A 13,807-nucleotide genomic window follows, 5' to 3' on the forward strand; every position below is an offset into this window, starting at 1 on the left:
CAAACGAATATTCATTACAAAGGTTTTTGTGAAGTCTCATTGAAGGTCTTTTTTTTTAACTTTTCTTGGTTAAACAGACAAATGCATTGGATGCTGATTTTATTTAATTACCCTTTTAGTTTCAACAATTGGGACTAGGTTTCAGAAAGTTGGAAATGGAAGCAATAAGCATCTAAATGATGTATTATCGTATTTGTTGTTGCTTCTGACAGTCCTACACCTGAGCCACCCAAAAATTATGTCTGTTTCAGTTATTCACTCATTCATTCATTTATTCCTAAATAATGTGAATCATATTTTTGTGGGCATATCTCTGCATATGCATCCAGGTCACATGTGCAGTCTGGATCTTGAGTATAGCACGATTAGGACACTAGTTGAACTGGATTTTTTAGTGGCTGGATTTCTGCTATGCCAGTAGCTATAGTATCAATAAAGATTTTAGTTAAGTAATCAGTACACAGACTAACGATTTTGTGCTAGAGCCAGATCTGTAAAAAATATCGATGCTTGTATTTAATTACTCATTTTTTTATAGAATAAGTAGGATGTATCTGACACACAAGCTAATATAATTTTTTATAACAGGTGGATTGCCAATTTTCATGAACATGAATCCCTGCTACAAGAAAACGAAGAGGAAAAGCTATCAAAAGAGGAGCAAGATATGGCTTGGGAGGTTTACCAGAAATCGTTGGAATGGGAAGAAGTGCAGAGAGTACCACTTGGTGAGTCTATTATGCCTGAACAGAAGCCAGAAATGCCAAATGCAATGCCCCAAAATGTATCAGAAAGCTGCAGCATCTTGCCAACTAAACTAAGCAGACGTTTCACGACACGGAAATGTACCAACCTTGCACATATGTTGACACTTCGAAGCCAAGGAACAAAATTTGGATGCAGTACTGTCTGTGGGGAATGTGCCCAGGAGATTAGGTGGGAGGACTTGAAGAAGAGATAGGAATGTGGTAACATGAAGGATGACATAATTTGATCTGTTTATATATAATTAAATCTAATTTTTTATGTCGTAAATGGTTATATCCCATGTTAAAATCTTTTATGGATGAAACAGAAATGTTCCTCCCAAAAAAATGAAATAGAAATGTTTCTTTTGCTGCTGTAAGCAGTTAATGTCTTTCTTTAGCTAGGCATGTAAAATATTGTATCAAGCTTCGTGGAATATCAGGCGTGGCGTTGGTCACAGGTCCCCAGCAATTACTCAGTAGGAGGATTTATCAAATTTCTAGGAATATATATCCTGGTCTGTGGTTAATTCCCGGTAATAATCTGCAATAATGCAATATCAATAGAAAAATGCTTCTTAGGCTTGTGGCTCTACTTTGAATTTAATTAAAAGGATACTCAAAATCATGGAAACATACGCACTGCTTGCATAATTTCTCTTTCCAAAAACTCAACATGGGAATTTCGTCTATTGGGTTGCCTTGCTATTTGAGATAAGCATTATTACGTGTATTTATTTTTTTTGTTGACGTTATTCTACTTTTGGCAATCCATTAAGGTAGTCACAATGAAAATTTCCCAAATGCAGAAATTAGATGGTTTAATTGTTTTTGTTACAGTTGGAAGAAAGATGTAAGATGCAGGAATGAAGTGAGAGAACTAAGTCTATATCCATTAGTGTTTTTCAGTTGCTTTCTGATGCACATTGTTGCTATCAGTGACGAGTTGAATGTTGACGTAGAGTAATCATAATCTTCTATTTTTCAAATGGTTGAAGATCAACTATTTTGGTAAGAGGAGTTAATTACAATTTTATAAGTTACAAGAATTTCAATTTGCCGTTAAACTTCTATAATTAGTATCCAAAATTAAAAGACCAAATCACGAAAATTCATAAAGGAGCAGAATTAATTGTTTTTTTTGGTGAACAGGGGCAGAATTAATTGATTACAGGTGTGTGACTTTTGCATTTATATCACTTAGTTTTTATTTTGTAAAATACAAATTGACTAATCAACAATTAATTTGAAAGTTTGTATACAGTAAATTAAGTTTATAAAATTTCATATAAATAAATAAATAATTAATACTTCATCAGATAATATATATTTAAATATAGGTAAATGTTCATTGTTATTTAACATATTAACAAATGTCCAATTTGTGTAAAAACTGATATGTATGATCAAGTGTTTTAAACAGTTGTATTGATTAAATTTGTACTTGACACAGAGTTATTAAGTGCAAATGTTTGACACCTTAATCCTGTCTCTTTCCTAAATGATTGTAGTCATGATAAAATTCTATTTTTGGTTAAATTATTTCATCTAATTAATTTTTTTTGTTTAATCTAGTCCTTTAATTGGTTTTTGAGTTCAATTAAGTTTTTTTTTTCGAGTTCAATTACCTCCTCTAATTTTTTAAGTAGTTTCAATAAGTTTTTTTTTTACCACATTTGACTAACAATACTAAAATTCATGTGATCATTGATGTGTTGTTCTACTTTTTTAACAAGTAAGACAAATTTAACTTCATTAGTCAAAATTCACGTTAAAGATGTAACTATTTATTTTAAAAATTAAATAACCTAATTTAACTTGAAAAAAAAATAGAGAATCAAATTAAAATAAAAAATAAATTAGAGGAAAAAAACTTAAGATGTAGTGTAAAGGGGTAGAAGTTAAATTGCAAACAAAGTAGAATTGATTGAAATTTATAGGAGTGTTTATAGGTTTGATTTGTTTGGGTTTGGATAAAATCAAATTCATACTAATTAATTTTAATTGGGTTGATTTTTTTTTTCTTATATATAATTGGATTGATTTGATTTGGATTTTGATTTTTTTTAATCCAACTCAATTCGATTAAGATTGAGTTCAGATTATTGAGTTATGTTAAAAAAATATTATATTTTTATATTTTTTTTCTCTAATTATCTATTTTATATAATTTTTATTTATATTAATGCAAGATAAAAATATTTTTTATTTATTTTTAATGATTAAATTTTTTTCTTTATAGTTATCACTTCATATTCCTTATTAATTTTTTTACTCAAAGTATGATAAAAAAATACATAATAAATGACTAAATTAAGACACTTGCTAATATAATAATAAAAAATGACCAATAAATCTTACATTTTCAAAATAAATTGTCTCCTATCTCTAAAATATAAAGGAATTATTTATTATTATTAAAAAAATCATCTATTATATTCTTTTGTATTATTCACTACTGCCACAAAAAATGCATTACTTTATAATTTACTTTTGATTATACATACATCATTTAATGGTTGAATTATTATGACTCAATAAAAATTATAATCTTGCTTAAAGGTATATCAGGTTTATGCAAGTATTTTTTGCTAACAAGTCATTTCCTCACTTTTCTCTCACATTTCCCATCGGCATAATTATTATAAAAAAAAAAACATTAAATTTAACGTTCAATTGCCCGCAGCACAAAAAATTGAGTTTTGCGAGGAAGCCTAAACACAAAAAAAATATAACACCCTGAGAAAATAATAACTTTTTTAAGGAAATAATAAATTTATTTTATGACAAGGTTAAATATTTTTTTTATTGACAAATGGTTAATTTATTAATTTTATTATGACAAGGTTAAATATTTTTTTTATTGACAAATGGTTAATTTATTAATTTTATTATGACAAGGTTAAAAACGCATTAGCAGATTGTCTCTTGTCTTACCAGAATTGTCTTGTTTTGAAGTTATGGCATGACAGGCAAAAATTTCCCGACTCCAATCAAACTAACGCAAGTGAATTGATTAATTAATATATAACCAGAGTAAATGATATTCCAATTCCATGACCAGCAACATTCGGAATACTAGCAAAAAAAAAAAATTCATATTTCCCACTAAACACTGGCAACAAGATTATCATACAAAGAGATCAGAAATGTCTATACAACCGATAACCCTAGCTTGTACATGTTTATAGTATAAACTAGGAACATGTTCTTTCAAATACACTCTTTGTCATTGATTAAAATTTATTAAGAATCACAAAATAATAAGAGAAACTCATCAAATAGGAAGTGAGCCCCACATCATTTGTGAGTCTAAAAAATTCCCAACTAATAACAAAGAGTGTATTAGAATGTACATTGCTATCATTCTACTCACAATTTTTGTGTAGCTATCAATATTGTTTTAAGCAGCTCAAACATCAGAGAACTATAGTTCTTCAGGCCACCAAGAATGATAAGTTGCTACTATGTAAGGTACACCCCCTTTACAATTGATTGATGATAATGATGATGTCTTGCTCCATTTCACCTCTTCCACAGTGACATACAGAACACATACACTATTACCGGGACATAAAGAAAGATATTACCTTATCAGTTTGCATTCCTTTCCCACTAAAACGAGCGAGGAAGCAGAACTAGCAATATTCATCTCCTAGCCAATTATCCTTCTCCTTTGGACCAGTTGGCCCCTCCTCACCATAAAGCTCCGTTGGAAATAGTTCAAATAAGTTCTCCACAGAAAATCTAACAAATAGTGGGAGCAGATTTATTATCTTCTCTATCTCAGACCGTGAATCATACACAATGGTAGGACCCCACTCTCTCATATACTGCAACCAGCATGGTTCTGCAATGACTCCATCACCAAGATACTCGGCTGCAACAATCTGATATTTGATGCTCGAATCCACAATAAATTTGCTTGGAGCTGCATCATTGCGTACTCCTATTCCTAGTTTGGATGATCCCTGAAGGTAAGTCCCAGGATGAGGGAAGCTAGCATGGCCATCTTTTGATGAATAAACAATTGGCTTATTCCCCTTAATAAACTCCAGATCAAATGCATTTACCCATCCACCTCCACTATGCTGAGAGAAGTAAACAGACCATAGCTCTCCAGTGAAGTTGCTTATCCTAAGGGTGAAGTGCTCCCAGTCACCTATGTGTTCTCCTATCTTGTTCATCTCAATGTTCATCAATGCCACTTTAAGGGTGGCAGGTCCATTGAAGGGGCAAAAAACCCACATCACAATATCAGTATAGGCTCCTCCCAATGCTGGTTTTACATGAACATAGAGTTCAGCACTCTCTATGTTTCCCTTCTTTAGATTGTTTCTTGCATCAGCATCAGTAGGCAAATCAATCCAAAAGGCACCATCATTTGTTCCACCACTAGGTAAATTTGAGCCCTGATAATCTATAGCTATACCTTTCTTATTGCCTGCTGCATGCAAAACTGCTCCATTCTTAAAAAACCATTGCACTGATGATGGCAAGTACTTCTCATCAGGATGAAAGTACACAGTGGGACCATAATGCTGAATAAGTGCATGAATCTGGTTCTGATTTGGCATCGCGTGCAAGGAAGAATCAAGATTCTTCAAGCACGCAATATCCACCACTTGTTCAGGATCAACAGATGTACTTCCACAGAAGAATGCCCCAACAGCTACACCTCTAGCTAACATACCTCTATCACAGGGTTGTGTATTCCAAACCTGAAATGAATCTTTTGAATATTTTGACTTTACAGTCAGTAACAGATCAGAAGTCTCACAACTTTCTGTGAGATCATCTCGCACACATCTAACTTCTTCAACTTCAGGTTCATTAGGACTGCTAGTAACTACTATGCCCATGGCTTTATAACCCGTTGGAGGGTTTGGCAACCAAAAGTAAACACATTCATCATGAGAATCCAGGCTCCATATTAACGAGTAGTTAAGTGGCTTTTCCAGAGCAGGAGATTCTAGAGTGGAGGCATCAGAACTAGTGTCACGGGCCACAAGAACATATCCTCTCAATGGCTGGTCATTGGACTGGCAATAGTGACCAAGGCAGAAAAAGCCTTCTGGAATTTCCAAAGGTCTATAAAATGTGAAACCAAGCGATTTCCCATTCAAACTTGTGCATCTCCAAACCTTCTCAAACTTGTTTACTTTTATAACTTCTATTTCTCCAAGGCATATTCTTCCACATGCAAAACTACCACCTGACCAGATCACTCACAGGGTTAGATAAATCAGATAATTAAGCCACATATATTTGACAGCATAGCACAGAAGATAAAATAATTTGAACCAAACAGAATTAAAAGATTATCAGTAGTAAGAATTCAATTTTGATGTCGACAATAAAGATGCTTAGTTGATGCTCAATTGCTCAAGTATCAAGCAAAAGTACAAACTAAGCTTAGCATTTTATCTGTGGAAAATTTGGATGACTGTAAGATCGACACACAAGTGCTGCAGTAATGAATTAATATCGTTCAATTCTCAAAGGCAAACAAATATCCATCAATAAGCTGCACAACATTTGACAAAACATTTATAGTGTTAAGTCAAGATAAGAAAATCCAGTTGGAGAGTTACAAAAAAGGTAACGTCATAAACCCTTTTCCTCCTAAAAAAACATGTTATTTTAACGGTCTCTTGAAGTGAAGCAGTACGCGATGGAAGATGGTAAACGAGAGAACAATGGAATTAATGCCACTACTTCACATCCAAACAAAATTTATATACAAATAAATAAACAAGGCATCTTCTCTGTGTTCATAGTGATGTAATATGTGAAATCAAATAAATAACAGCGTAACGATTGACGTCAAAATAGCAAGTAGCAACCCGTCTCAATTCTGATTCATTTTATTGAAAGAAAAACAGTGCCTAATCTCAGGAATTCTATCAAAGAGAGAGAGAGAGAGAGAGAGAGAGAGAGGAAAAGAAAAGGAAAGAACCCCATTAATAAAATTAAATAAATGAATCAAAGAAGGTTGTTTAAAAAGTCAATGCTAAGAAGATACCTTGTGGCCATTGAGGAAGGGGTGAAGGCAGAGAAAAGGGAAGTGGATCAGGGTCAGTGAATTCAGGGACAGAATCCCAGCATAAACTCTTGCACCCAAACATGTCTCTTCAGAGTCCCTCTTACTCCCCCACAACGAGAGAGTGGTTTTCTTGTTCTTCAAAGAATTACTCCAAGAAGAGAGAGAAGGAGATTGTTGTAACAATAGTAAAGGAGAAAAGTCTTCAACTTTCTCCTCTCCTCTCTTCTTGTTCTTGCAGAGACGATGCTATGCTTTAACTTTAGTTTCGAGATTTTTAATTTGAAGCTCAGAGTTCGGTTATCATTTGTTAATTCATAATAATAATAATAAAATATACTATAAGATGATAACCTGCAGTGCATTTTCCAGACACGCCTTCATTATTCAATCATCACCTTTGTTGTTGTTGATTTAGACATATTTCTCTCTTTCTTCAACTTTAAATCTACCCATAGTCCACAAGCATATATTAAATCTTTCTACATTCACTCTACTTACGCTGTAAGTATATTTTAGATTATATTTCGTAGTATATTTTAATTTTTTATCGGTTAAAAATTTTGTTTGATATTTTGGTAAATATTTTTTTTTATTTTTTTAAAATGTTATTTTTTAAATTTTAATTTTTTATTTTTATCTTTAAAATATTTATCAAATTTTTTAGTTATTATTTTTTTTATTTTATAATTTTTACTTATTTTAACCGTTAGTTTTATCCAACATTCATAATTTAATAAATTAGCTTATCAAGTTATAGCTACCGACTTCTCACTTTTAATTATTAGTTAACTTTTTAGCTTATAATTAGTTTTATTGAATATAATGTTAGTATATATATATAAAATCAAATTTCTAGGTATTGATTTATTTGAGAGGGAGGGATATATGATTTTTTGTTTAAAAAATTAGAGACAATAGATTAAAGTTGAAACAAAATATCAATCAAAATAAATTAGTTTAGTACTCAATTATAGGTTTGTTTATCTTAGAGTTAGTAGAATATTTTTGATAAAAAAATAATATTAAATTGTTAAACATAATTTAAATATACTGAAGAGAACATAACTCAAATACATTTTTACATTAATCTTAACCATAACTTTTATATTAGAATGTGTGTTATGGTAAAAAAAAAAATTATATACTATAGAATGTATATAACGAAACAAATAAGGGTCTTCAAAAATTGGATTAAATTGATTTTGAGAAAAAACATTTGATTTAATAATTTTAATTTTTTTTACGTTATATTTGTTTGATCTAAAACTTCAATTTGATTCAATCTAATATAAAACGATTTAGATTGGATGAAATTCAGTTATACTTGTATATAATTTTTTTTATGAAAATATTAAATATAAAGTTTTGTGGCTTCATAAATAACTATGTAATTATTAAATAAATTTTAATTATATACCAAAAAAATTAATTTTAGCTGTCTATCTATAAATTATACTAATTTTATTTTTCTTTTTTTTACACGGATACTCTTCTCATTTTATAAATAGAGGAAGAAATATCTTAAATAAAACTTGAAAAAGTTAATACTTGATAGTAATTCACGTTTAAAATAAGACAAATATAAATATCTTTAAGTTAGAAGGCGTGAGACATGCGCAGAAAATATCATTAATTTCCTATTAAGGAACAAAATATTGACACTTGGAAGCAGTCTCTCATTTTTTTCTTTTTTTTTTCCAGTATTTTTTCTATTTTAGTTTATAATTAAATTTGGAAGTTGAAACTAAGCTCAATCAATCTTGGAATCAAAAATAGGAAGCCAGAATATTCCGTAGCAAGTCATTTTCATATAGAAAAATGATTGGATAAGGCACTTGCCTTAGATTGCCATGCTTTCTTGGGTCCTTGATATGCAAGAAAATATTATTTTGTGAAGACAATTAGAATGGTAAATGATTGTGATGGCAAATGCAATGGTAAATGATTGTATACTTTATAATGTTCATTCATTTTGCTGAACATTACTATTGCAATGGTAAATGAATATTATAATACTTTATAACTTAGAAGGATGCATTTAATAAGATAATTTACATTTAGATATGGTACGTGGTCGTTTATTTTATAATATTCATTCATTTCATCGTGTAAACATTCCTACATTTAATAAGATAATTGAAGGAGTACATAACATATTGTACGTGTACTATGAGTAAAAAAAAATATTATACTTGTACTTTTTGTATAATGTGACGTATGTGTAAATCCCACGTTAAAATCGTGTAGAGAGGAGTAAAATATAAACACGAGATATTGTTCCTCAATTTGGACGTATATCAAAGGTCCGGTGGCTCTCCTTTTTCCTCCAACTCATGAATTTCACTGTCCAAAATGACGACTTGGAACTTGCAAGTACAGGGAAAGGAAATAGCAAAACAGTGCTAAAATTTACGTAATCCTTTCTTTTTTGAAGATATATCGTAATCGATTTTGTCTTCAATTTTTGTTTTTAGTTTCTGTAAAAAAAAAAATTATGATTTTTGTAATGTTTAAATCTTTTGTTATTTTTTTTAATTTTACTTTTAGTTTCAGTTAAAAAAATGTTTATATAAATCTATAGTCATATAAGCACTTTTACAATGTGTTATTACCGTATGTCAACGTTTGATGAAATTATGTAAGCGTTCTTGCAATGAAAAGTTTAAATATTACAAGAATCACTTTAGAAGGATAAAAAAATATTTTAATAAAATTTACAGGAAAAATATGTTATTTATTATTGTTTCAATAAAATTATTTTAATAAATAACTTATTATTATTTTAATTTGTGTAAAAAATTAAACGTAATTTATTTTAGAAAATAAAAAATATATATTTTAATACTCCTTGAAGTGTAAATACTTGAGAGAGATTAAAAAAAAGCAAGATAAAGTATAAGTGATCGATAATATGATATGAAAAAAAAAAGAAAAATAGAGGATGCCAATGGAGTGTTAGTATTGTTGAAGTGTTTTAAGAATTTATTCATTTGTAGGAAAAACGTTTCATGAAGGAGTAAAATGAGATAACCAATAAAATTTGATAAAATCGATAAGAAATGAATGAATGAATTCTAACGTAAGAATCTTTTTAAGGAATAATTTATAAATAACTTTATAAGTTTTTTTTTAGTGTTAAAATCTGTTCGGTGTTTGATAAATTTTTGAGATTCAATTTATGGTTTTAAAAAAAATAAAACAAGTGAAAATCATACTTTTATATTTTACTTTAATTTTAAAAAAATTCATTGTGTTTTTATTTTTATTTTATTTATTCCAAGCTATTAAACGGACCTAAATGTCGTTGATCTTTAGAAAATATGTGGATGAATTTTAAAGTACATAAAAAAAAACAATATTCATATCTCCAATTAAAAGGAAAAACGTTTCGTGAATTTGAGCCTTTGGCAATTCATACTCAGCCGCCAGCCGCCGCCCCATTAGACTTAAATGTCAAAATGTCAAATTCCATCAATTCCACGTCAAAAGATGTAGGCATTAAAAAATTCTTCAAATTTAATTAAGAAAAAGAAGGTACAACCACCAAGGTCTGACCATTTTTGTATTATTTTTATTTAACATTTTTAAAGATTTTTTAATTTGATATTTTAGTCTTTATGCGTTTGTTTTATTGACTAAAGCAGTATTTTGGTCTCAAAATATATAAATAGGTGATGGTTTAATTCTTAAAAAGAAAAAAAATTTAATTTTTAAATATGTAAAAAATACAATAAATAAGTTCTTATATTAAATTTTTATGAACCCATAAATAGTTGATTTAAGTAGTATTGTAATTAGTTTTCTTAAATAAAGTCTGATATTAAAATCTTATAAATAAAAAAAATCTGATTGAGAGGAAAGAATCTTATTAAAAGTGATTAATCAAGTTTTTTTATGAAGATTATTCATTGATAAAGTGGTTAGATACTCAATACTAATAATATAATAACAAAAAATATATATTAAGTTTTCATGATACTATTTTATCTAATATTAAAGAATTAATTTGACAATATGTTATAAAGTTTAAAGATTAATTTATCATTAAATTATACACCAATATGTAATTGTGGTATTTTTTGCACATTTGAAAATTAAATTAAAATTTTTGTTATTTTATAAATTAAATTGTACTGCTTCTTGTTTGGTTTAGGACCTTTGTTTAAAAGAGTTATATTTATGCATAATTTTTGTATATTCTTTGTAAGCAAGAAAAAAGAGAGAATAAAAAGGTATAAAATAAAACAAATAAAATGATAAAAAAACTAAAAAATGTTATATATATATATATGGTATATTTAAAACATTTCCAATACTAAAATAGAATTGTTTAATTCACTTTTAGAAGAACTTATAATGACACATTGGATTTAAAAAATTCAACAATTTTTTTAATAATGCAATTTTTATTAACTTAATAACTGTTATAATTATCTGATAATTCTTAAGATCTGTTGATAATATAAATAATGATTCATCCAAGTTGACCATTAACTTTATTCTCCATGGATGTCCCCAATTGCATGAAGCTACTAACTTATATATCGAGCGGATTCTTAAGAAGGCTGCTCCGGATGTTATTGTTACATGGAAAAATGTCTTTAGATAGGCTAATCAAGTGGCCGATTCTCATGCTAAACATGGTTTGCTTCTAGATGATTTAGTTGTTTTTGAGTATATATATATATTCTTAAAAATAGTTCTTATATAGAATTCATCACGTTAATTACTTCATTGATAAAATTACACAACAACTTATTATCAAATTTAAGAATAACTCTTGCTGAAAAAATGTTATTTGGGTTTTTCTCTTTTTTTTTTTTGAGTTTATGTTTTTTGACATAATTAACATAAACTTATATTGGTGTTTTTATCAAGATCGCAAGAGATGTCTGAATAGTTCAATATCTAACAACATTTTGTGCGCTTGAAAGTCAGAAGCTGAAGAATCTAAGAAGAGAAGGTCTCATTTAAGCAAGATGTTACTCACACTTAAGCGAGAAAATCGCATTAGACCTATGTCCATATCAAAATATAAAAGACCTTAGGTTCAAATGAAAGGGCATTCTAGTGCATTTGAAGAGCAATTTTTTGAGTGTAAACATGACCATTCTTAAGGCTCTTGGCTGAGATTGATGAGACGTTTGTATGTTTGAATTTTGCCATTATAATAAAGTTATGAATAAATAATCTCCTTATTTGTTGGGATTGAAAAGGTTGAACCTGATTTCATGTAATACTTTCCTTTAATACAATTATTCAGATTTATTCTTGTTCTTCATCTTTAAATGTTTGTTTTAGATTGATCACCTATAAGTAGATAGACACCCATTTGGTTCTAGAATTGAAGAAGAGTATCTAATTGAGATTGATTCTAGACATAAGTCAACCCCAATTAGGTTCCTTGTAATTCTTAAATGTTAGTTTTGATTATTTAGATTGATTTGACAAGACATTGAGAACTAATCTAAATAATTTAGACTTTTTCACCTAAGACATTAGGCTTGGAATATAACTGTGAATTGAGAATAAATTGCATGAATAATTAGATTGATCAAGATTATTGCATTGAAAAAAGGGGACATCAAGTCCAACCCTGATTGTTCAAGTCATCAATTCTCACAACAATTCTACCACTATTCTTTTACTAGTTTCTTTTAACTCTTTATGTTTTTCTTTTACGCATTTGAATACCAACAATTGATAATTATTTTTCCAAACCTTAGTTCCAAGAATCTTAATTTCTCAAATATGGATTGGTCCTTTGAGAGAGGACTTGAATGCAAATCCTATATATTATTTCGAAACTTAGTTTCACTTTATCATACAAAAAATCCTTTAACAGTCTCAATCAACGCGCAACAATGAAGAATTGTGTTTTGGGGTTTTGTTGAGCAAGAATTTTTTTGGATTAGTTCTATTTTAAAAGTGATTTAAAAAGATGATCTTTTATATCAGTTAAAATTATAACCGATTTACAAAGTAGTTTTTAGATCAGTTAAGTTCTTATATAACCGATCTAAAAACATTCATTTTATTCATAACTTTTTTTAAAAAAATGATGTTCGTGAAACCAATGTAAAAAGTTGTTCTAAAAAACCATTTTTCCACTAATGTACACTAACTTAAAGTAAGAAAAATTCTTTATGCTTATATGTATGCTAGAGAACACACACATGATCTCATCTCATGAACATATATTAACTAATTAACATTTATTAATATCAACAACATGGAGTAGGTTTCAAAGATCTTAGAAAGAGTTTTTGATATTTAGACATCCTTTAAATCCAAACATCAAATAGGTACTCATTTTTTTTATCTTTCTCTTTCTATCATATTATAATACATATCACTTCTATCTCGGGAGGTATGTAATAGCATTTGAGTGTCTATTAATCTTTTTCCAAGATGTTATTATGGCCTGTATTCATGCCTTGTGTGTGAGAGAGAAATAACACCCAAGAAGGTCAGTAAAAGAATCACGCAACTTCTTATTTATAGAATGACAAATACCAACTTTCTCTTCAGTTGTTTGTCTCTAAGGCTTTTTCTACACTTTCTGCAATTCCAGGACCTAAATTAGGTTTTACACTTCAAGAACCCAATTACCATGGTTATTCTTGAATTCACACCTATATTTCAGATAGTGAATAAAGAGATGGATCAAACTAATCCAATTATTGGCAGCCACAACACACCATAAAATTAAAATAATCTTTGTTGGAAGTCAGGAATATTTGATAGTTAAGCTACACCTCTGAAGATATTGCATGGTATTTGAAATTAAAGTGCAGCTAGCAAGTGGAACTATATATACCTTACTAAATTACACTGATATTATTTGAAGTTTCATCAAAGTTTCTCCCGGTAAATCTTTCTTTTTCTACCCAGACGTTAACACATCTTTGTTTAAAAAATTAATATTGTACTGAAACCTTGTATAAGATACACTAACTCTTTTAATTATTTGAAAAATATTACACCATTGTGTTATAATTAAATATTAAAAAGC

At 28.9% G+C, this 13,807-nt stretch overlaps 2 protein-coding genes across 3 annotated transcripts in view; one reads left to right on the forward strand and one right to left on the reverse strand.

Moving 5' to 3' along the window:
• LOC114403311 (protein CHROMATIN REMODELING 20-like) overlaps window positions 1-1,380 on the forward strand; it is a 45,555-nt gene extending 44,175 nt beyond the window's left edge. For both annotated transcript variants that reach the window (XM_028366190.1, XM_028366191.1), the window contains one exon: window positions 589-1,380. In XM_028366190.1, the coding sequence (XP_028221991.1) occupies window positions 589-961 (373 nt within the window). In that variant the 3' untranslated portion in view covers window positions 962-1,380. The remainder of the gene's footprint in view (window positions 1-588) is intronic.
• A 2,386-nt stretch (window positions 1,381-3,766) lies between these two features.
• Window positions 3,767-7,150, reverse strand: LOC114403118. The gene is made up of 2 exons (XM_028365877.1): window positions 6,772-7,150; window positions 3,767-5,961 (listed from the first exon to the last, which is right to left on the reverse strand). Exons 1-2 carry the CDS (start codon window positions 6,872-6,874, stop codon window positions 4,385-4,387), a joined length of 1,680 nt encoding a protein of 559 aa, XP_028221678.1. The 5' UTR covers window positions 6,875-7,150; the 3' UTR covers window positions 3,767-4,384.
• Between the last annotated feature and the right edge of the window lie 6,657 nt (window positions 7,151-13,807).

This window comes from Glycine soja, chromosome 20, assembly GCF_004193775.1.
Source record: "Glycine soja cultivar W05 chromosome 20, ASM419377v2, whole genome shotgun sequence".
Lineage (NCBI taxonomy): Eukaryota > Viridiplantae > Streptophyta > Magnoliopsida > Fabales > Fabaceae > Glycine > Glycine soja.